At 35.0% G+C, this 26597-nt stretch overlaps 1 protein-coding gene across 2 annotated transcripts in view; it reads left to right on the top strand.

The window, feature by feature from the left end:
- Positions 1–6769: 6769 nt before the first annotated feature.
- LOC148948479 (uncharacterized) overlaps positions 6770–26597 on the top strand; it is a 75247-nt gene continuing 55419 nt past the window's right edge. For both annotated transcript variants that reach the window (XM_089093946.1, XM_089093948.1), the window contains exon 1: positions 6770–7081. Coding sequence is in view for 1 of the 2 variants with exons in the window: in XM_089093948.1 (XP_088950074.1) it covers positions 6798–7081 (284 nt within the window). In the remaining variant the exon portion in view is untranslated. The remainder of the gene's footprint in view (positions 7082–26597) is intronic.

Below are 26597 nucleotides of genomic sequence, written 5' to 3'. Positions count from 1 at the left end.
TGGCTCCCAGCTTTCATGTGTTAGCCGAAATGAAGAAGAATCTGATCAATTTGGCCCCTTGGGATCTGATTGGATCTCGATTTACCTTTTTATTTAATCATGAGTATATTTATTTCCCAAATGGGAGTATAGCGAATAAACTTTAAAGTTGATTGGACAAACAAAACATATGCCCCCAGTCCCCTTTTTTTCCAGTATATAAGTAAACTAATTTTAAATTGCAAATATTGCAACTAGAAGTCATATTTTTCTAGTTATTCAATCAATCAGTGCAAATTTTTAATTATTGGTCTATTTTCAGATAATGGCTCCCAGCTTTCATGTGTTAGCCGAAATGAAGAAGAATCTGATCAATTTGGCCCCTTGGGATCTGATTGGATCTCGATTTACCTTTTTATTTAATCATGAGTATATTTATTTCCCAAATGGGAGTATAGCGAATAAACTTTAAAGTTGATTGGACAAACAAAACATATGCCCCCCGTCCCCTTTTTTTCCAGTATATAAGTAAACTAATTTTAAATTGCAAATATTGCAACTAGAAGTCATATTTTTCTAGTTATTCAATCAATCAGTGCAAATTTTTAATTATTGGTCTATTTTCAGATAATGGCTCCCAGCTTTCATGTGTTAGCCGAAATGAAGAATAATCTGATCAATTTGGCCCCTTGGGATCTGATTGGATCTCGATTTACCTTTTTATTTAATCATGAGTATATTTATTTCCCAAATGGGAGTATAGCGAATAAACTTTAAAGTTGATTGGACAAACAAAACATATGCCCCCAGTCCCCTTTTTTTCCAGCATATAAGTAAACTAATTTTAAATTGCAAATATTGCAACTAGAAGTCATATTTTCTAGTTATTCAATCAATCAGTGCAAATTTTTAATTATCGGTCTATTTTCAGATAATGACTCCCAGCTTTCATGTGTTAGCCGAAATGAAGAAGAATCTGACCAATTTGGCCCCTTGGGATCTGATTGGATCTCGATTTACCTTTTTATTTAATCATGAGTATATTTATTTCCCAAATGGGAGTATAGCGAATAAACTTTAAAGTTGATTGGACAAACAAAACATATGCCCCCCGTCCCCTTTTTTTCCAGTATATAAGTAAACTAATTTTAAATTGCAAATATTGCAACTAGAAGTCATATTTTTCTAGTTATTCAATCAATCAGTGCAAATTTTTAATTATTGGTCTATTTTCAGATAATGGCTCCCAGCTTTCATGTGTTAGCCGAAATGAAGAAGAATCTGATCAATTTGGCCCCTTGGGATCTGATTGGATCTCGATTTACCTTTTTATTTAATCATGAGTATATTTATTTCCCAAATGGGAGTATAGCGAATAAACTTTAAAGTTGATTGGACAAACAAAAAATATGCCCCCAGTCCCCTTTTTTTCCAGTATATAAGTAAACTAATTTTAAATTGCAAATATTTCAACTAGAAGTCATATTTTTCTAGTTATTCAATCAATCAGTGCAAATTTTTAATTATTGGTCTATTTTCAGATAATGGCTCCCAGCTTTCATGTGTCAGCTGAAATGAAGAAGAATCTGAATTGTTTGGCCCCTTGGGATCTGATTGGTTCTTGCAAATTTAACTTAGATGCCCCCTAGTCTCATAGGGAGTCTCATATCAAAGTTGCCAGGTGGTGCGCATTTGCGCCATTTGGGCGCTTTTTTGAGTTGATTGCGCATTGAATTTTTCCAATTGGCGCACTGCGCCGATTTTGCGCATGCCAAAAAAATTCGGCGCAAAGTGGGCGCATTTTGCCTTCACAATAATAGTGAAAAAACTCAAAAGTTTAAAGTCTAGTGTTTACTGACAACTTCTACTGACAGGTTCAGGAATCTGTCTATATAGACAGGTGGGAGAGTTTTCAGAAACCCGTAGGGATTCTCATATCGCATTCCAGGCTCCATGATTACCTAAATTTTAAATCATTAAAGCGTGCATTATCCTTAACGTGAAAAACCAAATTGGAAAGTGGTCAAATTTCTATAAAAAAAAAAATACAGAAAAGAGTGGGAAAAGCTGACCTTTGTTCGACATAGCTCAAGCAGCTCTTTTTGCTTACCCATCAGCAACCCTTTCGTCGAGAGACTGTTTTCTGTTGTGAATCTTGTCAAGTACCAAATTCGAAACAGGATGCAACTTAACTCTACTGTGACCATCCGACTTAGGCTAAATTGCCAGGGAAAGTGCTGCAGGGACTTTGATCCTACACCCGCTATGGTGAATAGATATACTATTGAAATGTGTACGGTCAAAAAAACATCCGATGACTCTGAAAATCAAACTCTTGAAACAAATTTGGGTAATATAGAAGGAGGGCGTGTTGTTTAACCTCGGAAATGATGTAGAATACTAATCGACGGTAGATATAATATTTGATTAAAAAATGTACGAAACTATTCTACTTCGTAGTTAATTAAAAGGGAAGCACAAATAAAATAACAATCAGCACTTTTGGAGGACCTTGCCAAGTATAATTGTGTTTATGTATGTCTTTGGAATCTGTTTCAGCACAAAATCTCAGAACATTGTCTTTAGCCTGCAATTTTATAGATAGTCGTATTGATAACGACCGGTCTAATTTCTTATCTTTGACTTGGTAGTTCTTGTCGTTCCAATTTATATTTTGAAATCCACGAAACATTTTGTTCTCATAACTAAGTTTGAGAATTTATATTTTTTTGAAGCTTAGAATTACAATGTCATAAAAACATTGTATAAAGAAGTAAACTTTGCTGTCACTTACATAAATGACATTTTGGAGAGATGTGACCATCAAGGATCATGCTTTTTTTTAGTTCTACATTAGAAAATCCTATCTATTAGTTATCTTTATCAAATGCGCCTTTAAATTCACGCTTTTGCAAAACTTATCTATATTGCAAGACCAGTATACTGAGTACCTATTTCTTTTTTTAGTTCTTTAATCACAATTTCTATTGTTGATTGGGAATAATTCAGCATATTGGCAAGAAATTAATGTAAAATACCACCTTAGATGTTGGCAAGTTTTTTTTTTTTTGTTTAGATATTCTTTAATTCTCTTTTTATTTAATTCTCTGACATACCAGAGAATTAAGGAAAATATCTTTCTTGTCAAGCCAAAGACTGAGAACAGAAAACTTCGTCCACAAAAGCGCATGTAATAAGTCAACAAATACTTCCCTGCTCCAGATTTCAGAATATGGTGCAGAAATCTGTCAATGAACACTGAATCCTACCAATTTTGAGTTCTAGTATTCTGAAAAGCAAAATTCACATTATCTGGTAACATTGTCTTTTTTTTTTTTTTTTTTTTTTTTTTTTTTTTTTGTGATACTCGTCCCTGAAAGATCTAATTTACCCTGAATTTCGAATTTCACCCAAAAAAATATAGCAAAAATACGCCTCACATATTTTATTCATATCTTGAAGCGGTAGTTTTCCCTCCACGCGTGGCAAAATCCGTGCCAAATATAGAAGGGCTTTCGAAGCGAATATCTATTAGAGAAAATATCTCTTCACCGGAAACAGTTAAGATACATACGAATCTAAACGCTTCTATAGAAGCAGAGTTGCCAGCTGTTGAGAAAAAAATCACTAGATTTTAGTGATTTTCTTAAATAATATAGTGATTTATGTGCTGATTTAGTGATTTCCTTGTTTAGGTAATAAAAAGAAACACTAGAAATAGTGATAAATCACTAGGGGTGGGAACCCTGTATAGAGGCAATGAATAATAAAATGATAGTGTGCGCATGATTTGGAAGGTAGGAAGCTGTAGAGGAAATGTGGTTATGGTCAAAAAGTAAAGGGGTTGCACCCTTTTTGTTGGAGGTGTAAACATTATGCATCTCTTCCATCTCGTGCTTCAGAATATTGATAAACTAAATATAAACAACCTGGACTTTAGTTTGAGACTTACAGAAAATTCTTAAACTTTTAAATCATTTGATTAGTTGGGTACCGTGGAGTAAACCCAGTGGCTGTTTCATGATGAATGAAAAAATCTGTTTGACATACACACTCTTCAAGCATTAGAATCTAGAGGTGGTGCAGGGAAGATGGGGGTCGGAGGGCCCGGGCTGGCACCCCTCAATCCATAAATTAAATTGTCCCGAATTTCTCAACTCTTCTTATTCCAATTATCAAAAAATATTTTGCATTACACCCCAGGGGGGAAAACCCAACATACGTACCTTGTCCCGATTTAAGGCCATCCAATCATTATCAGGCACAAAATTTTTAACAGGAAAGATATAATCCATCCCGTAGGCCGATGTGTTTAATTTTGTCAATGTTCAGAGCTTATTTGGTGTTTTATGGTGTGCCATAGCGAATTCGGTTGTCGTGTAACAGATTGACTCGAGCCTAGGGTTAGCCGACTTTGAAACATCGGCTACACCCCATGGCACATGCCAGGGAGGGAGGGCGAAAATTATGATATGTGTGGTAAAAAAAAAGGTCCGCTTCGAAAGCCCTTCTATATTTGGCACGGATTTTGCCACGCGTGGAGGGAAAACTACCGCTTCAAGATATGAATAAATAAGATATGAATAAAATGCTATATTAATATAGCAAATTAATAAAATTCATACTAGCTTGTAAATGTTTTTAACCCGAAATATTTGTTCAGACAGTTTATGTTGATTTTACTCAATTAAAGGCTTTTTTATCCTTTGTTTTTTTTTCGCTGCAATCGATTTGGAGTTACGGAACCCTTAAGTTGAACAAGGGTTGTTTAATTTCTGGATCAGTGTTTCAATTAACAGGCGCCGTGTCTTGTGCATGATACCACTAAACTTGGATAAACACAGTGCTTCCACTATGGCGGATTTTTACAACTTTATCGGATTTTTGGCCCTCTTGTCAAACAAAAAAAAATTGTGTCAGACGTCGGAATTTTGTCGGATTTTTAGTAAAAACTGGATATTTGTCGGATTTTTAATTGTTCCAGATATTCTTTTTTTTTACTGGAGAAGGATTTTCAAACTAGCGAAATAGGTGAACCGTTCTCTTAGTTTTAAAAAAGCAAAACAAAAAAGCCTATCACTAATTTAAGCAAGGCGAAACTTTTGGAAATTTGTGGTAATTTTGTTTCGCAATAAGGAGTTTGAAATACAAGTAGACCTCCTTGATACGATTGAGCGTTGTGATAGAAAAGCGGAAATCATTTTCAACCTTATTTGCGATGTTCTTTAAGATAAAAATATATCTGCAGAAAACTGGGTTGAATTCTGTGTGGACACGTGTAATAATATGTTTGGGCGTAATAACTCGGTTGTCAGCAGAATTAAAGACACGTCTCCATATGTGATATGTGTCAAGTACAGCAGTAAATTTATTCATTTAGTTTCTTCTTATGCTTGCAACCAATTGCCAAAGTAATCGGAAGATCTGTATCGCACAGCATATAATCCCTTCATCATGAGTGCCAAATGACGCTCTGAGTTCCAATTGCAACTGAAGTTTACAGACACCCAAGTCCTGAATGTGCTTGCCTTAGGTAAAACACGTTGGCTGTCTTTTCGGATGTGCGTTTAGCGACTATTGCACAATTGGGATGTGCTTAGTAGCTACTTTCAGGGAGTAGCAGCTGAGCATCCAACTTACACAAATGACAAGGCATCGCAAGCCCTAAAAAATCCAAGTTTTCAGATTCTACTTGAGTGCCAACTTTATGTGCTGGAGTTGTTTACAGGTTTTAATTTTCTTTTCGAATCTGAAAAACCTTCCAATGCACAAAATTAAAGGTGAAGATACTTCTAAGAAATCTGCCCATAAATTTCATGAAAACTAGCTACATTAGATCAACCTCGCCATTGAATCTCGACCCTCACAAAGCAACTGAATACCTTCCAGATGAAGATGTGTACTTGGGGATGTCACCTCATAAGTCTCTTCAACCTTGCAGTCAAATCCGAGTACAAATGCAGATGAACGTGAAGTGAAAGTCATCTATAAATTTGCTCGTAAGTTATATGTGGAGGAGGTGAAGCAAATCAAGCAGCAATTCTCGTTTGAGGATGAACTTTTAAGTTTGAGAACGAACTGTTTACGTTATGAGATCCGTGTGATATCCTTAACCCTACGAAAGCTTTAGACATAGGTACAATTGGTCTTCTGCAAAAGGTTCTACAGAGATATAGTGCACTGTCATGGGATGGAAGAAAGATAGTAGAGGGATGACAGAGTTTACTGCTTTTCGATCTTGCAAATGAGACAGATGTCTGTGATTTCTAGCATCACTTGACTTCTATGAAAACATCAAATGTTCCTAAGAGGTTCTTTAACATAATCAGCATTGTCCGATACCTCCTGGCCTTGCCATTTTCGAACGTTATTGTAGAGTGGTTCTTTTCAACTTTAAAAGATTTTAAAACGGTTTCATAGAAACTCGTTCATAAGTGTGACCCTTACCTCAATTATGCAGGGCAAGTTTGGCATGAAACCATTGAGGGAGGAGAAGCTGTAGGACAGACGGTGTTAAATCTTGTCCTGTGAAAAGAAAAAGATTCCAATGCGACAGAATATATTGTCAGATTTTTTGGTTGGAGTCGGAAATTTGTTGGATTTTAGACCAGTGTGGTGTCGGAAAAAATGTCGGATTTCTGTGGTCGGGTGTCGGAATTTTCAGACTTTTTAAACTGACCGATTGGAAATCTGGTAGGAACAAAGTGGAAGCACTGGATAAACATGCCATATCCGCTGTATGCCGTTGTTCAAAACCAATCGGAATTTATCAAGGATGGAGCAAGTTCTATTCAAGAGATTGAAAGACTTTTTGAGTTATGAGAAAAAAGCGCAATAAAAGAGGACTTAATTTAATTAACGTGCAAAAGGGCAGGGAAAAGTTAAAACAAATATACGTGAAACGTGGAAGACCAAGACTTCCAAAGTATTTTCTTGACTTGGAGGAAGTATCTATGCAAGAGGAAACCATTATAGAACCACCGAGACTAAAAACAATAACAGCTAGCCGCAATTTAACATCTGAAATATTTAAGACTGTTCGTTGGATAGTCAATGTGCCTTATTTTCTGAAGAGCTACGAAGATCTTGTAATCAAACATATGTAAGTACGAATTTTTAATTTTATAGAAAAATAATATGGTTTCCCAGCCTGATCCCAAAGATGCTTACGTTAACCCCCCCCCCCTCCAAAAAAAACAAAACAAAGAACTGTAGAGGTTCAGAATAATTTAACGGTACTTATTAAGAAAGCGGTAAGTACAAGAGAATTGTATAGCGAGAACAGATATGCATTTTATCGGGTAATGCCTGGATACTGTATAAACATAGGGTACGTATTTAATATATGCTATGCTTTACCACCCCCAACCCCTTATGTACAAACACATAGCCCAAATTTGTTCCTGAACTTTTATATTTTCATCCTATTTTGTATTATTCCATAAAAAGTAATGAAACTTCACTTCTCTTGTACTTTCCGCTTTCTAATCAAATACCAATTTAACACTTGTGCTGGAGTGCCATTTTAGGGATATTTTCTGTACTATATTTGAAACTACTGTTTTTTAGTATTTTTTCTGAGAAAAAAAAATTCTGTACTTGTACAATATAAATCTGACAGTGGCGGATCCAGGGGGAGGGGGTGTGTGCCCCCCCCCCTAGCGTAGTCTAAAGTAGTGTAATTTCCTTAATTAACTCAAATTTGCGTTAATTAAACTTGTTCATAACGCAAGTTTATCGGATCAACCTATTTTGCGCCCCCCCTAAAATATATTTTTTGGATCAACCTATTTTGCCCCCCCCCCCCTAAAAAATCCTGGATCCGCCCCTGAACCCTGACCTAATATTCTTCATCTAAGTAGAACTTGTTTCTCTGACGCTCAATCCAGATGAAATATATCAAATTATGATAAAAACATAGTACTTTAGAAACAAATTTGGGCTATATATTTGCTTATTAGGGAGGGGGGGGCGGGAAAAGCATACCAGATCTGCAAGCAAAATGTGTTAGGCACAATTATTTCAATATTATAATCTGAAAATTGTTTTCTAACCTAACACTGTCCAAATAATTTACCGACACCCCTCCACCCTTAGGTGCAAATATATTGCCAAAATTATATATTTCCCATATATTCTGTCACTTCTCTTTGTCTTGTCTCATGCTAAGCTGAAAGAAACGAGCGAAAAACAAAACGGTTCTACAATGTGTCAATGAGATGAGATATGAGATATGAGATATACATTTATTAAAAAAGAAAACAAACACTATTTGCCTTTCGCCTGCCAAGAAAGACAATAAGCTTGAAAGGGCAAGCGAGGTTATCACTCTAAGCTAATTAAAATAACATTCATACCTTGCTACTCAACACACAAGAAACTTATCGGATGACGGAATAAAGGGACAAAAGAGATAAAGAGGAAAAGACAAGAAGTAGATAGAAAAAAAGAAAGAAAAAAAGCAAAGTGAATCGGGGAAATACCTTAAAGAGAATGACAACCATGAGTGGTCTTAACACAAAATTCACTCACGAGATAAAAGAAACTTCTTTGCCCGTGACTTGAAAGCTGGAAGACTAGGCGCATTTTTCACACACTCGGGCAATATATTCCAAACATGGGGACCATAATGGCGAATCACAAAAGATACCCGAGTGGTGCTCCTAAACTCATGAGTTAAGTCATCAGCTTTTCTTGTATTATGATCATGAAGGTGTCTATTAAAAGTAAAAATATTTTCAGAAGCAGGAGTGAGCAGCTGATTCAAATATTTATACGAGAAAATCGTGACTTGGTAATCTCGAATTTGGGATACATCCATTAACTTATTCTTTTTAAAATGCTCATAAGCAGGAACCTCATCAGAATCATCAAATTCAGATAATAATTTTACAGCTCTATTCTGAAGTTTTTGTACTCTTTTGAAACATGTTACAAAATTACTTGCCCATATAGAGCATCCGTAGCTAATATATGGGTAAAATATTGAAAAATAAATCATTTTCAGGATCTTTTTTGGGACTAGATTTTTAATTCTTCGCATCACCCCAAGGCCTCTGCTTAATTTTTCAGCTATTGCACTTGAATAGTTTTTCCATGACAGTTTTTTATCAATTAAAAACCCCAAATACTTCGTTGTTGCTACTCTCTTTATCACATTTTCTTGAACCGTGATATTAGCATTTCCAGCACTAGACGAAAGTCTAAAAATATCATGAAAAAGGTTTTATAAAAGTTTAGGGTTAACATATTTTGATGAGAAAAATTTAGAAATTCAGAAACTGCATTATGAATTTTATTATATAAAACATCAAGTGAAGGCGCTGCCAGAAAGAGCAAAGTGTCATCTGCAAACAGGATGACACCAGCCTCTGAAAGGTAGTGTTTCACTCGATCAATGAAAATAATGAAAAGTAGAGGTCCCAAGATTGACCCTTGTGGGACCCCACATTCTACTTTCTTTTTTGAAGATAAAAATGACCCATTCTGAACTATCTGATACCGATTGTGTAGATACGATGAAAACCACTCCAGACTTGAACCCTTCACCCCAATCGAGTCAAGAGCTTGAATAAGCTCTGAGTGGTCCACCGTATCGAACGCTTTTTTCATATCCAAAAACACAGCTGCAGGTATGAGACCAGCTTCAAATGCATCACTAATCCAATCAACCAATTTCAGAACTACTATATCCGTAGATAGCCCTTCTCTGAACCCAAATTGATTTTCCATTATAATTTTATTCTTGTCAATATAATAACTTAACTGGGTATGTACCACTTTCTCATATAACTTAAAGAAAAATGGAAGAATAGATATAGGTCTTCGATTCGATGTGTCATCTTTTTCCCTCCTTTATGAAGAGAAACCACTCTTGCAATCTTTAGTGCTTCCGGGAAGACTCCAAGATCTAAAGAAAGGTTGATGAGGTGCGTCAACACAGGTAAGACACTCGTTTTTGCGGCCTTTATGAGTTTCAAGGAAAACTCGTCCATCCCGCTAGAGCTTGACTTCATCGTAGCCAAGAATCGTGCCACTTCCCGTTCCGAATATCTTGCAAACTCAAAGGAATTCTGACTTACAGGCTGTCTTTTAATGACAGATCCAAAACTCGCAGATGTGTGTAGTTTAGCCCGCGATTGATCGCAAAGTCTTTTTCCTTCATTTGCAAAATAACCACACAGAAATTCAAATATGTCTTGAGAATCAGTAAGACGACCTCCTGTTATCTCCATGACTCTCACCTCCTCCTTACTCTGAAATTTACCCAAAAGTTTATTTATTGTTTTACATGTATTTTTCATATTCCCTTGATTTTCATGAAATTCATTTTGTAAACAAAGTTTCTGAGCATTCCGTTTTACTGAATTTAAAATATTCCGAAATCTATTGAATTTTATAAAACTATCATCTGAATGATCCTTTAAATAATTCACATAAAGTTCGTTTTTCTGCTTTATTGAAACTAGAATAGCTTTTGATATCCATGGTTTCTTAGGAAAATTTCTATTAGGGTTTATTCTTCGCAAAGGACTTGTTTCATTCATTACATTCGTCACTATCTCACTGAATAGGTCATATGCAGTATTTGGACACTTTTCCTTTATTACACTCGAGAAATTTGTTTCATCCATTATATTTGCAAAACTCTTTAGGTTTTTATTATTCATTTCACGGTAAAACGAAGTCCTTTCATTTCGTTTATTTTCCTTTGACTGATTTAGCTTTATTTTACTTATTAAAAGAAGGTGATCCGAGCCGTCGGACACGACCACATCTGCTTGGGATCTTTCAAGCAATCCACCATTAACGAAAAAATTATCAATTAAAGATGCCGAGAGATGCGAAATCCGAGTTGGAATAGTCACAAGAGGAAAACTATCATGTGACACCATCATATTAACAAAATCTAAGCTATTCGCTCTTTTTAGTAAATCTATATTAAAATCTCCCATCATCAATTTGTTTTTATTTTCATTATTAATTTTACCTAACAATGGTTCAAATTAATCAAGAAAAAAACTAATATCACATGACGGATTTTTGTAAATTAATCCCAAAATCAAGTTCCTTTCCCCTTCATTTTTCATTTCAATGAAAAGTGTTTCGATCCTACCTTCAAGCCACAGGGAAAGGTCATCCCTAACCCAATATTGGGTACCTTCACTAATCAAAAGGCCTAGACCGCCCCGCTCCATGGTTGTCCGTTCTTTTCGCTCGCAAATATATCCTGGGAAAAAAAAATCCCATGGCAGTGACTTGCTAGAAACAAATGTCTCACAAAGGCCTACAATGCACGGTTTCTTATCTAACGAACTTAAAATCTCACATAAAGAAGAATATGCCGTTCTTAGACCTTGACAATTCCAGAAAACGATCGCTCTTTCTGCACTCGCAGGATTTGAATACTCATAAAGATTATTTGGATTCACATAATTACTAGGGCAACAATTCGACGAAAAATTATCTATGCATTCATCATCCCCCGCAAGTGTGTCACGAGCTTGGCTTCCAAGAATAAACCGGTTTTTTTCAAATTCATTCAAAGGGTCATAATATATATTCGCACTCATTGAAGAGGGTGATTACCTTTACGACAAAAAAACATACTGATAGGCAGAAAGAAGAAGAGAAAAGAAAGGAAAAAAAAAAACAAAAAAAAAACGAAAGGAACGGAAAATTTGCCTATAAAATAAAAAAGGGAAAACAAGCATACAAGTAATTCAACAACACAATTTACACAACACAAAATTATGTGGTCAGATTCGGCAGACGAACCACTTCAGCCATAGCTCGAATTTTACGGATCTCTCCCACTGAGTTTTTTCCAAAAAGTGTCCCGTTATTCGACCAAACATTTCTGTTTCCAAGCTTACTCTTAGCCAAGTCAAGAATCTGTTTCTTTTTTGATGTTAGGTACTCGGTGACAAAAATTCCCGACTGAGCAAGCTTTGACTTACATGCAAACACTTTTCTTGCAATTTCAGCAGATTTGAACGTAACCAACACAGGCAAAGGACGCTTTTTTGCGTTTACAATGGTGTCCGAATCAGTATAATTTGCTCAAAATTTAAATACAGAAACTATTGCGGTCGAAGAAAAATCAGAAATTTGTATTTTATCTGTAATCACATTCAATACACACTTAGAGATGGGAAGACCCCCACTGTGGTCAACACCTTGAAATACGAGCTGATTCAGTCGTTTTTACTGCTCTATATCATAAATACGGGTTTCAAGCTGTTCAACACTATTTTCCAGGGCTAGGTTTGCGTTTTGAAGAGCCCGCAGTTTGTTTTCAATCTCATCAAACTTAGCCGAATACTGAACGAGTATAGAGTCGTGAATCTGAGAAACGATAGAGTTAACCATATTCGCACTATTATCCGTACGAAACCAAAGGATCCATGTAATACTTCTTGCTTCCGTAAATAAAATACAATATCGACTATGTACCGCAGTTCCTATCATTTGACGCCAGGGATGATTGCAAGGACCCAAAAATCAAATGAAAAAGTGCAGTGCCAATTTTGAAACCAAGAGCTCAAGCTATAGAGCTTAAAATTTAGGAACAAGACTTTCTGCTACCCAGGAGGTTCTTGATCTGGTCGTTACCCATAATCTTATCCATTGTTCCTTTTACTTGCCTAATAAATTGAAGTTTATTTTTTTTATCAGTCCCTGCTCCCTTTAATCCAAGTTTGAACCTTTTCTAATCGCAGGTGGAACAAAATTATCCTGAATATGTGGGGAACTACCAACCTTTTAAAGTACTGCTTTTTACGCTAGGGTTTATTAAGACTTGGGATGTTTTGGCATTAAAATCATCCGTCCCTCCGTAACTACAAAATAAATAGAGAACCCCATTTTAGAGGTTCAAAGAAAATTTTAGTCCTTTTTTATAAGTCGAAATGTATAGAGAACCAAACAACAAGAAGTGGGGGTAATAATTTTTGGGGGGTGTCTCATGGGGGGAGGGGTATTTTTCGGGAGGGGGACGCCTATACTAATTTCTGTTTTTACTGCTGTGACAAATTTAATCTCATCTCATGAATACACCCCCCCCAAATGTCAAATTCTTAGCCAATATCTTGTTTCAGGTGCCAAGACATACAACTTATCGTAAATATGATGTTTGACAGAGAGTTCAGGGCTGGATTACGTTCACGTTTCATTTTCAAATGAGTAGTAATCTATCTAGTACTTTCAAACTTACATGAAAACTTACATTGAATTTCGCAAAAAAGTAGTCTAACCTGTTCATTGACTTACCAAGGACAGTTATCTATAAATATGAACGATACATGAGTTACTAGACGGGTTTCTAAGGCAACACCCATATTTTGGAACTAGGAGTGAGATTGTGTAATGCAATCAGACTGATTTCGTTGCACAGGTTCATTAATAGAATAGATAATGTTTTTGAAAAGGGTAATTACTTCTAAGTTCAATAACCAAATTGAACTTTCGATGGTTAAGAAAGCGTAACGGGTAATTAAAGTATGAGGAATGGGATGCTATAGTTAGAATGGTTTTTAGTTGAAAATTGTGACGTAAAAATAACTCTATTTGCGATTTTTTTGCGAAAAGGTATTTGCGTAAAGGTATTGCGTTGGTTAAGAATGCCTCACGGGTAATTAAAGAATGAGGAATGGGATGCTTGCATCAACAATACAAAGAATATGCTCATATACTTAATAGATTTGACGCCTACAAGAGACATTGGTAAAAGGTATTCAATAGCTTAATTGGTGTTAAATCATTTTGCATTAAAATAGGGTCTAACGAGGGTTTGTTAACTCAGGCAATTTGTTATAAATTTGGGGAAACATAAATATATGAAAATGGTTAATGATGATAGAATGACATTGCGAGTTGACCTAGCTCTACCTCTCCGGATTTTATATTCCTGGATACGGCCTTGCTATCTAATTTAGTTTTTAAGTATTGTAATGTTTTTAAATGCTGGCTATTTAATACTTACTTACTTACCTACTTACTCACTTACTTACTTACAATTTTTTCATAATGACATAATGACATATCCAACAACGGTTGTTGATAAAGAATTTATTCATTCTGATACCTAGATTTTGTCAATGGTATTCCCATGCACCTGAAAAATGGATGTTGATATAGAATTTAATCAATCTGATACTTAGATTTTGTCAATTTTATCCGATATTTTATCCTATGTATCCGAGAAAAGGATGCTGATATAGAATTTAGTCACTCTGATACTTAGTTTTTGTCAATTTTATCCGACATACCCGATATAGGATGTTTTTTAAGTATTTATTCATTCTGACATTTAGATTTCGTCATTTTTATTTGATGTATCTGAAAAAGGATTTTGATAAAAGAAAAAATTATTCACTCTGACACTTAGACTCTGTCAATTTTATATGATGTATCTGACAAAAGATGTTGATAAATAAAATTTATTCACTCTATCCCATGTGTCTGACAATAGATGTATGCGAATTCCTTTTCTTACATCTCCAATGAGTTAATAGACATTCTAAACGTTTGATATGCTAGCTTACTCTAAAAATAATGAACACATAACAAGGTAATGCATAATATATTTTTAATGAAATAATACCATGTAGAATATTAATACAAAAATATATTATGATACATTATTAATATCAATGATCAACTTTGGACATTTTGAATCTGTTCCATAAAATAGTTCACCATGTTCTCTCTTGATATTGTAGCTATTGTCTTCTCCTAACTCGTAATCGGTAGAATAATCATTGTTCCATCTTGAGTCATACACAATATTTACTGGTGTGTCACCGACAGGTTCAATATACGTTTCATCTTTGGGATTATTTGATTCATCGACTGTTTGATTAATGGTAGTAACGTTTGCTGGCACTTTGTTTTTCATAAATTCATCTTGATATTACATAGTGATATTTTCTGACAATGCCCTTTTTATTTTTCTGGCAATTTCATTGTCTATTATCACAGTATTTTTACACAGGTAACAGTTTCGGCACGTAGCCAAGATATGGTTCACGATATTAGTAGAAGAGTAGGCCTTTCTTTTATTGACCTTCCGTTGAATGCTAATACCTAAAAGATGACGATTGGATGTATCAGTAGGTAATGTGCTACCTGAAACAGTAGCAAGGAGTTGTCCTCTATCATCAACGATTATCTTAATGTTGGCATTCTCTTTGAGTGCAATCCTCTCCGGAGATCTCAATCTTACATATCCACCATTTGTACAACGGAATCTTTTCGGTATTCCAAAGAAATTTAATTCCTTACTGTCATGACAATGCATGCATACATTTCCAATAGTGCTATCACTTATACTTGTCTCATAGTTTAAATACTTCTCCTTGTCGGCATTCAATGTTACAATAACATTGTCATGTGATCACACTTTATTAAAATTTTCCATCTTCACTTTTTTTTAAAGATATGGCTTATGTGTTTATCGTTCCACTGCGTAAAAAATACTGATTTAATACATGCATTAAACTAGGTAGTGTCGATAACCGGCCATAGAGTACCAGTGGAAAAGCCGCATTGTGTCTCTGAGAAATTATAGAGTACAATTGTTAGAGCCGTAACCATATTTTGTCATTTTAAGATACGTACAAGAAAAAATAAATAAAAAAGTAAAGTTGAATGATTTCGAATTTTAAAAAAAATAGTATGTCTTTATGAAAAAAAATATTGAATTAGAATCATCAGTCCTCATCATTATGAGTATCCAAAACTGGACTTAAGTTTCACATTTGAACTAGAGAATTGTATTTTCCATAATTTTCTTACATGAAAGTTGAATGAAATTTCGGTATTGTGTATTCAAGAGGTGAAGAAACTTTTTTATAATTTAATTTCTGATCGCTGGGGACAACAGTCTCTCAAACCCCGTAAAGCTATTTAAAAAGGTACAAGAATTATTTATTTAACAAAAATCCTCGCTTTTTGAATGACCAGCAAGTAAAGAAAAAAAACACAAAGAATAAGACAACAGAGTCTCTCAAACCCCGTAAAACTATTTAAAAAGGTAGAAGAATTAGTTATTTAACAAAAATCCTCGCTTTTTGAATGACCACCAAGTAAAGAAAAAATCAAACGGAATAAGACAACAGAGTCTCCTCACTTTTTGAATGACCATCAAGTAAAGAAAAAAAAACACAGAATAAAACAACAGAGTCTCTAAAACCCCTTAAAGCTATTTTAAAAGGTACAAGAATTATTTATTTAACACAAATCATCGCTTTTTGAATGACCATCAAAGTAAAGAAAAAATCACACAGAATAAAACAACAGAGTCTCTCAAACCCCTTAAAGCTATTTTAAAAGGTACAAGAATTATTTATTTAGGAGAAATCCTCTGTTTTTGAATGACCACCAAGTAAAGAAAAAAAACACACATAATAAAACAACAGAGTCTCTCAAACCCCGTAAAGCTATTTTAAAAGGTAGAAGAATTATTTATTTAGTAGAAATCCTCGCTTTTTGAATGACCACCAAGTAAATGTAAAATCACACGGAATAAGACAACAGAGTCTCTCAAACCCCGTAAAGCTATTTTAAATGGTACGAGGATTATTTATTTAACAGAAATCCTCGCTTTTTGAATACCCACCAATTAAAGAAAAAATCACACAGAATAGGACAGCAGAGTCTCTCAAACCCCGTAAAGCTATTTTAAAAGCTACAAGAATTATTTATTTAACAGAAATCCTCGCTATTTGAATGACCATCAAGTAAAGAAAAAATCACACGGAATAAGACAACAGAGTCTCTCAAACCCCGTAAAGCTATTTTGAAAGGTACAAGATTTATTTATTTAACAGAAATCCTCGCTATTTGAATGATCACCAAGTAAAGAAAAAATCACACGGAATAAGACAACAGAGTCTCTCAAACCCCGTAAAGCTATTTTAAAAGGTAAGAGAATTATTTATTTAACATAAATCCTCGCTTTTGAATAACCATCAAGTAAAGAAAAAATCACACGGAATAAAACAGCAGAGTCTCTCACACCCCTTAAAGCTATTTTAAAAGCTACGAGAATTATTTATTTAACAGAAATCCTCGCTATTTGAATTATCACCAAGTAAAGAAAAAATCACACGGAATAAGACAACAGAGTCTCTCAAACCCCGTAAAGCTATTTTAAAAAGTACAAGAATTATTTATTTAACAGAAATCCTCGCTATTTGAATTATCACCAAGTAAAGAAAAAATCACACGAAATAAGACAACAGAGTCTCTCAAACCCCGTAAAGCTATTTTAAAAGGTACAAGAATTATTTATTTAACAAAAATCCTCGCTTTTTGAATGACAATCAAGTAAAGAAAAAATCACACGGAATAAGACAACAGAGTCTCTCAACCCCCGTAAAGCTATTTTGAAAGGTACAAGATTTATTTATTTAACAGAAATCCACGCTATTTGAATGAACACCAATTAAGAAAAAATCACACGTAATAAGACAACAGAGTCTCTCAAACCCCGTAAGTATATTTTTAAAGGTACAAGAATTATTTATTCAACAGAAATCCTCACTATTTGAATGAACACCAAGTAAAGAAAAAAACACACAGAATAAAACAACAGAGTCTCTCAAACCCCGTAAAGCTATTTTAAAAGGTACAAGAATTATTTATTTAACAGAAATCCTCGCTTTTTGAATGACCATCAAGTAAAGAAAAAATCACACGGAATAAGACAACAGAGTCTCTCAAACCCCGTAAATCTATTTTAAAAGGTACAAGAATTATTTATTTAACAGAAATCCTCGCTATTTGAATGATCACCAAATAAAGAAAAAATCACACGAAATAAGACAACAGAGTCCCTCAAACCCCGTAAGGCTATTTTAAAAGGTACAAGAATTATTTATTTAACAGAAATCCTCGCTTTTTGAATGATCACCAAGTAAAGAAAAAAAAACACACAGAATAAAACAACAGAGTCTCTCAAACCCCGTTAAGCTATTTTAAAAGGTACAAGAATTATTTATTTAACAGAAATCCTCGCTTTTTGAATGACCACCAAGTAAAGAAAAAATCAAACTGAATAATACAACAGAGTCTCTCAAACCCCGTAAAGCTATTTTAAAAAGGATAAGAATATTTTATTTAACAGAAATCCTCGCTTTTTGAATGACCACCAAGTAAAGAAAAAAAACACACAGAATAAAACAACAGAGTCTCTCAAAACCCGTAAAGCTATTTTAAAAGGTAGAAGAATTATTTATTTAACAGAAAGCCTCGCTTTTTGAATGACCACCAAGTAAAGAAAAAATCACACGGAATAAGACAAGAGAGTCTTTCAAACCCCGTAAAGCTATTTTAAAAGGTACAAGAATTAATTATTTAAAATAAAGCCTCGCTTTTTGAATGACAATCAAGTAAAGACAAAATCACACGGAATAAGACAACAGAGTCTCTCAAACCCCGTAAAGCTATTTTAAAAAGTACAAGAATTATTTATTTAACAGAAATCCTCGCTATTTGAATGATCACCAAGTAAAGAAAAAATCACACGAAATAAGCCAACAGAGTCTTTCAAACCCCGTAAAGCTATTTTAAAAGGAACAAATATTATTTATTTAACAAAAATCCTCTCTTTTTGAATGGCCATCAAGTATAGAAAAAATTAAACGGAATAAGACAACAGAGTCTCTCAAACCTCGTAAAGCAATTTTAAAAGGTATGAAATTTATTTATTTAACAGAAATCATCGCTTTTTGAATTAACACCAAGTAAAGAAAAAATCACACGGAATAAGACAACAGAGTCTCTCAAACCCTGTAAAGCTATTTTAAAAGGTACAAGAATTATTTATTTAACAGAAATCCTCGCTTTTTGAATTATCACCATTTAAAGAAAAAAAACGCACAGAATAAAACAACAGAGTCTCTCAAACCCCGTAAAGCTATTTCAAAAGGTACAAGAATTATTTATTTAACAGAAATCCTCGCTTTTTGAATTACCATCAAGTAAAGAAAAAATCACACGGAATAAGACAACAGAGTCTCTCAAACCCCGTAAATCTATTTTAAAAGGTTCAAGAATTATTTATTTAACAGAAATCCTCGCTATTTGAATGATCACCAAATAAAGAAAAAATCACACGGAATAAGACAACAGAGTCTCTCAAACCCCGTGAAGCTATTTTAAAAGGTACAAGAATTATTTATTTAACAGAAATCCTCGCTTTTTGAATGACCATCAATTAAATAAAAAATCACACAGAATAAAACAACAGAGTCTCTCAAACCCCTTAATGCTATTTTAAAATGTACAAGAATTATTTATTTAACAGAAATCCTCGCTTTTTGAATGACCACCAAGTAAAGAAAAAATCACACAGAATAAAACAACAGAGTCTCTCAAACCCCGTAAAGCTATTTTAAAAGGTACAAGAATTATTTATTTAGGAGAAATCCTCGCTTTTTGAATGACCACCAAGTAAAGAAAAAAAACACACAGAATAAAACAACAGAGTCTCTAAAACCCCGTAAAGCTATTTTAAAAGGTACAAGAATTATTTATTTAACAGAAAGCCTCGCTTTTTGAATGACCAACAAGTAAAGGAAAAATCACACGGAATAAGACAAAAGAGTCTCTCAAACCCCGTAAAGCTATTTTAAATGGTACATGAATTATTTATTTAACATAAATCCTCGCTTTTTGAATGACCATCAAGTAAAGAAAAAATCACACGGAATAAGACAACAGAGTCTCTCAAACCCCGTAAAGCTATATTAAAAGGTAAAAGAATTATTTATTTAACAGAAATCCTCGCTATTTGAATGACCATCAAGTAAAGAAAAAATCACACGGAATAAGACAACAGAGTCTCTCAAACCCCGTAAAGCTATTTTGAAAAGTACAAGAATTATTTATTTAACAGAAATCCACGCTATTTGAATGATCACCAAGTAAAGAAAAAATCACACGGAATAAGACAACAGAGTCTCTCAAACCCCATAAAGCTATTTTAAAAGGTACAAGAATTATTTATTTAACAAAAATCCTCACTATTTGAATGCTAATCAAGTAAAGAAAAAATCACACGGAATTAGACAGCAGAGTCTTTCACACCTCGTAAAGCTATTTTTAAAGGTACGAGAATTACTTATTTAACCTAAATCAACTCTTTTTGAATTATCATCAAGTAAAGAAAAAAACACACGGAATAGTCCAACAGAGTCTCTCAAACCCTGTAAAGATATTTTAAAAGGTACAAGAATTATTTATTTAACAGAAATCCTCTCTATTTGAATGATCACCAAGTAAAGAAAAAATCACACGGAATAAGACAACAGAGTCTTTCAAACCCCGTAAAGCTATTTTAAAAGGTACAAGCATTATTTATTTACTAAAAATCCTCGCTTTTTGAATAACCATCAAGTAAAGAAAAAATCACACGGAATAAGACAACAGAGTCTCTCAAACCCCGTAAAGCTATTTTAAAAGGTACAAGAATTATTTATTTAACATAAATCCTCGCTATTTGAATGATCAACAAGTAAAGAAAAAATCACACGGAATAAGACAACAGAGTCTCTCAAACCCTGTAAAGCTATTTTAAAAGGTACAAGAATTATTTATTTAACAGAAATCCTAGCTTTTTGAATGCCCATCAAGTAAAGAAAAAATCACACGGAATAAGACAACAGAGTCTCTCAAACCCCGTAAAGCTATTTTAAAAGGTACAAGAATTATTTATTTAACAGAAATCCACGCTATTTGAATGATCACCAAGTAAAGAAAAAATCACACTCAATAAAACAACAGAGTCTCTTAAACCCCGTAAATCTATTTTAAAAGGTACAAGAATTATTTATTTAACAAAAATCCTCGCTTTTTGAATGATCACCAAGTAGAGAAAAAATCACACGGAATAAGACAACAGAGTCTCTCAAACCCCTTAATGTTATTTTAAAAGGTACAAGAATTATTTATTTAACAGAAATCCTCGCTTTTTGAATGACCATCAAGTAAAGAAAAAATCACACGAAATGAAACAACAGAGTCTCTCAAACCCCGTGAAGCTATTTTAAAAGGTACAAGAATTATTTATTTAACAGAAATCCTCGCTTTTTGAATGATCACCAAGTAAAGAAAAATCAAACGGAATAAGACAACAGAGTCTCTCAAACCCCGTAAAGCTATTTTAAAAGGTACAATAATTATTTATTTAACATAAATCCTCGCTTTTTGAATGACCATCAAGTAAAGACAAAATCACACGGAATAATACAACAGAGTCTCTCAAACCTCGTAAAGCTATTTTAAAAGGTACAAGAATTATTTATTTAACTGAAATCCTCGCTTTTTGAATGATCACCAAGTAAAGAAAAAATCACACAGAATAATACAAGAGAGTCACTCAAACCCCGTACAGATATTTTAAAACGTACAAGAATTATTTATTTAACAGAATTCCTCTCTTTTTTTATTACCACCAATAAAATTAAAAATAAAACTGAATAAGACAACAGAGTCTCTCAAACCTCATAAAGCTATTTTAAAATGTACAAGAATAATTTATTTAACAGAAATCATCACTCTTTGAATGACCACCAAGTAAAGAAAAAAAACACACAGAATAAAACAACCCCTCCAAAAATATTTTATTCAGAGATTTCTTGTTAAAAAATTATCCAATCACTAATTAGAATCAATCACACTCCTATTATTCAAACATTAATTAATATCGTTCATAGAGTCCAATTTGCGAATTCCTTATCCCTTTTTCAAATGTCAATCAAACAATTCCGATTGTAAAAGCGTGTTTAATCACGTTGGCTGGAAAGGTATCCATAAGTACATGCTCTGAAAAGGTGCCAAGGAACATAATCTCCCCAAATAACACCATTATAAGTACTCTAAGACACCTCGCTCCCATCATCCCATCCCTCCAAAAATATTTTATTCAGAGATTTCATGTTAAAAAACTATCCAATCACTAATTAGAATCAATCACACTCCTATTATTCAAACATTAATTAATATCGTTCATAGAGTTCAATTTGCGAATTCCTTACCCCTTTTTTTTGCAAATGTCAATCAAACAATTCCGGTTGTAAAAGCGTGCTTAATCACGTTGCTTGGAAATGTATCCACGAGTACATGCTCTGAAAAGGTACCAAGGAAGTATAGGTGTGAGAGGATAATCACTCTCTTTGAACGTAATCTCCCCAATTGTTTCATAATATGCTTTTCTTGTAGGCGTGAATGTAGGTGTGAAAGTACTAGATGCATGGTCTTGTAGGCGTGAATGTACGGTTGAATGTACGGTTCAAAGTACTAGATGCATGGTCTTGTAGGTGTGAATGTAAGTGTGAAAGTACTAGATAGATTACTACACATATCCAATTCTCTGTACGCTTTTTTGCTATATCCTTTTGCTTAAGCCATGAAATCGCCACCTCTGAAGTTAGGACAGGACTTGGGTAGCCACATCTGGTATTTGTCCTTTTTGGCGGATTTGTTAAAGGAACACTTAAAAGTCGTTTTGTGGGTGTAAGTACTAATCTCTTTGGCTGATTTATAACTGGCACACTTAAAATAGGTTTAGTGGGGGTAAGTGTTAATCTCTTGTAAGGGGTACTCTGTCTAGCTACTCTGTTTTTAAGTCTATTCACATAGACATACAAAAAAATATCAGAAGAACACAAAGGTAATGTGTTTCCTGTAAGGGATTTATTGAAAATGTAAGAGGCTTCACATGAATCTAAGGGTCTTGCAATGAGGTTTTTATTTTTGGTGAGGTTGGAGGACTCTCTTGAAATACCTCATTCGTTTTTGAAGGAGAACTCCCTCTGTTAAACATCGCATTGGATAACGCAGAAGTTTCGTCAATATCAATCACTGATTCAGCTTGTGGGGCTAGCGGCCCTTTCAGCAAATTAGGCAGGTTATAATCGGTGAGCGTTCTCGACGACAGAGGTGTAGAAGTACAGAGGTTCACGGAGGTAGCCCGTACTTCTGACTGATACTCCTCTTCAATGGACCTCCACTATGCATACAGACCACGTATATCTGAACGACCGGTCCAAATTGGACCGTCATTGAAGACAAATTCCTCTAGTGTAAATGGGTCGAGATATTTTGCTAAATGTTCCTTTATTATTTGGATTCTGGTTTTATCAAGTGGTTGGCCTATGATAGAACGATTTATTTGACCCTGGATGCTATTTATTAGGTTTTCATCACACTCTGGTAGAATCACACTGTGTGTAGGCCAAACTACATCCTGATTAGGCCTAAGTTCAGTTAACCTACTAAAATCAATGTTTTGGGCATTCCACGGGAAAATTCCACTTTTCCTAAATGCATTTGTACATATCTCTGGAGTCATTGTCTTCCTAAAGATATATGGAAAATGTTGACAAAAGGTCGTCTTCTTGACCAGTTTCGGAGGACCACAATGGATGATTTCAATCCTATTGCCATTTTCATCCACGTGTCCTTTTGTCCAGAGGTCCGCGTGCTTCTTCCAATTGTCTTTTAGCGGCTTAAATACACCTACATCTAAAGGCTGCAAAATGTGAGAAGCATTAGATAAGATGCAAAATAGCCTAATATTAATTTTCCTAGCAAATTCTGATGTCTTCATGGATATGTGACTACTGTGGTTATCCATTTTCAAAACAACCTTTAAATTACCCGTTTGAACTAACCATGAATGAAATATCTCTTCCATCAATTTGAAAAACACATCATGTGTCATCCTGTGTCATCTTGACTTGCTATGGAAAGCTTTCACATCTCCTGGACTTGTTTCAAGGAAATTTTTGTTAGGCCTAGTACCCTTGTACACTACTAGAGGGGGGGGATACTCACCTTTAGCATTAATGCATGCCAACACGGTTAACCCATCCTTTTCATTAACAGACCTATTAAAAACATTTTTAGATCCTTTTTCTGCTAAAACCTTCAAAGGGTTTTCGTACCTGATCATCGTCTCGTCGCAATTAAACCATAAAGCAGCATTTTTAAAATCTTCATCAGTCATTCCTTCATCTGTCTGAAGTCGCTCTTTTTGAACAGTGAAGTAATTTAAAATTTTGTCTTCTGTCAATGCTGTCCTACCACAATTTGTAGGTTCCGCTTTACGTACTACCACGTCATGATGACGTTTAAAAAAATTTGTCATGAATTTATCACCTGGTATGCCATCACTTGAAAATTATCAGCTACGCCCTGCACCTTTGCTACCTGTGCCAATTGGCTTCGTTATTGTTCCTTAGTTACGGAAAACCCAACTTTCTGCATGTTCTTAATCCGAGTTACAGAAAGTGCCTTAATTTCTTCACCCAGAATTGGAGGAGGTCCTCGTTTTGGCTTTATCCCACCGTCCTCCAAGCCTTGCCCTTGACTTGTAATTTTTTTAATCCGATCATGCAGTGCACTTTTAGGAACACCATTGTCCATAGCTGCCTTCCTCATTGACTTACCCTCCAAATGATCCGTTATTGCTTGCTTGATATTCGTTTCACTATACCTTACCACTGACTTACCTCCACGTTTGTGTCCCTCCTTGTAGTTGGTCCTACAGACTGGTCCTGCTGTTCCACCATTGGCTATATCCCTTGGGTCCAAAATGTCTTCTCTTTCAATGGCTTCAATTACTTCGGTCGTAGGCCTATCGAAAGCATTATCGATAAAGAAAGAAAAGATTTTAAAATTCTAAATAATAATTTTCTTCCAAATCAGGCCCGGCCCTAGAGAGTCCAATAAGAGAGTCATTCATACTCCTGCCATTTACCCGTGCCCCAGCCATTTAAACATTTGCCTCTCAATTACTTGGACTATCTGTCTTGGCTTTTTTCTGTCTACAATTAAACAGCCCAGTCTTGATGCAACCTATTGCCCAAAATACTTGATAAATTCAAGTATTAAAATAATGTAAATAAAAAAATTAGGCTAGACACCCCATGCCCTTTGACTATCCGGAGCTGGACCGATCTTGCCCCCCCCCCTCAATAAAATGTTGGAGATTCACCCCTGGCCTAGCCGAATTTTAAAATACCCGAGACCCAAGGGCCGAGGCACTAGCCTAACTTACTTTGGGTGGGGGTAAAGCATAGCATAGGCCTATATTATTACATAACCGAACCTAATCTAACGTTGGTACCTTCCCCCCTAAACCCCAAAAAACAACAGTTTAAATATCGTATAGCCTAGGCCTATGCAATGAAAACCACGCCATAGCCTACATTCTATTACCCTATAGGCTAGCGGTGTCTTAAATTAACCCGTCAAAAATAGTTTTTTGATGACCTAGCCTAAGTTTTTCAAAGAAAAGTAAAGAACCCCATTAAACCAAAAATAAGCAGGAATAAAATCGAATAGGCATAGCCTAAACTACCAAGAACACATGAAACCAAATCGGGCAAATCCTATGCCCGATTTTCCCACCCTTTCCTTAATTTTTTATAGCCTAGGTTTTTTCACCTGTTTAAGTTCAGTTAACGCGTTTAAGTTAAGGTCTTATTTTTGTTAGTTCTGAGCGTGTTTGGTTTTGATTAGGCTGGGCCTATGTGAAGTTCGTAACATGCAATTCCAGAAATCAAGTGGCAGATATTATCTGAAGTTGACAATTGGAACCCTCCCCCCCCGAAATGTTTGTTTGACTCATAAAACGTAATAAAAATGGGTATAAACAAATTTTATATGAGTTTTTAAAGTTTTTCTTGTGTAACCCCACCCCCTCCCCCATCAAAAAAATCTTTGTAAAACTCCCTCCGAAAAAAAAATCCTGGGTACGGCCTTGTATGTTAGTAAATTTTATTTATGCTAGCCTAACCCAGGGGCGTCGTTTGGAGGTGGCAAGGGGGGCAGCTCCCCCCCCCCCAATAATGTGAAGAAAACAATTAGGCCTATTAGGCCTATACACCTAGCCTACTACAGGTACCTAGCCTACTACAGGCACCAATGGTAGGCTAGGCCTAGCCCAGACTAGCCTAGCCCCGGGGCGTCGTTTGGGGGTGGCAAGGGGGGGGGGGCAGGTGCCCCCCCTAATAATGTGAATAAAACAATTAGGCTATACACCCCATGCCCTTTGACTATCCGGATATGGACCCATCTGGCCCCCCCTCAATAAAATGCTGGAGATTCGCCCCCTGGCCTAGCCGACTGTTAAAATACCCGATAGCCAAGGGCCGAGGGCCTAGCCTAACTTACTTTGGGTGGGGGTAAAGCATAGCATAGGCCTATATTATTACATAACCGAACCTAATCTAACGTTGGTACCTTCCCCCCTAAACCCCAAATAACAACAGTTTAAATATCGTATAGCCTAGGCCTATGCACTGGAAACGACGCCATAGCCTACATTGTATTAACCTATAGGCTAGCGGTGTCTTAAATTAACCCATCAAAAACAGGTTTTTGATGACCTAGCCTAAGTTTTTCAAAGAAAAGTAAAGAACCCCATTAAACCAAAAATAAGCAGGAATAAAATCGAATAGCCTACTCTGCCAAGCACACATGAAACCAAAAAATAACAGAAATGAAACAGTTCGTGGTAACGAACTGTAAGTAAGGAGCGACCTGGCTCAATGGTAACCGAAACTCTAAAAAACGGAATTTTGATACCAATAGATACATAAAAA

This window comes from Artemia sp. Qi Xiang Cuo, chromosome 9, assembly GCF_049724085.1.
Source record: "Artemia sp. Qi Xiang Cuo chromosome 9, ASM4972408v1, whole genome shotgun sequence".
NCBI classification, from domain to species: Eukaryota; Metazoa; Arthropoda; class Branchiopoda; order Anostraca; family Artemiidae; genus Artemia; species Artemia sp. Qi Xiang Cuo.
Note: the sequence above shows the minus strand (reverse complement) of the source record. Positions and strands in the feature narration are given on the sequence as shown.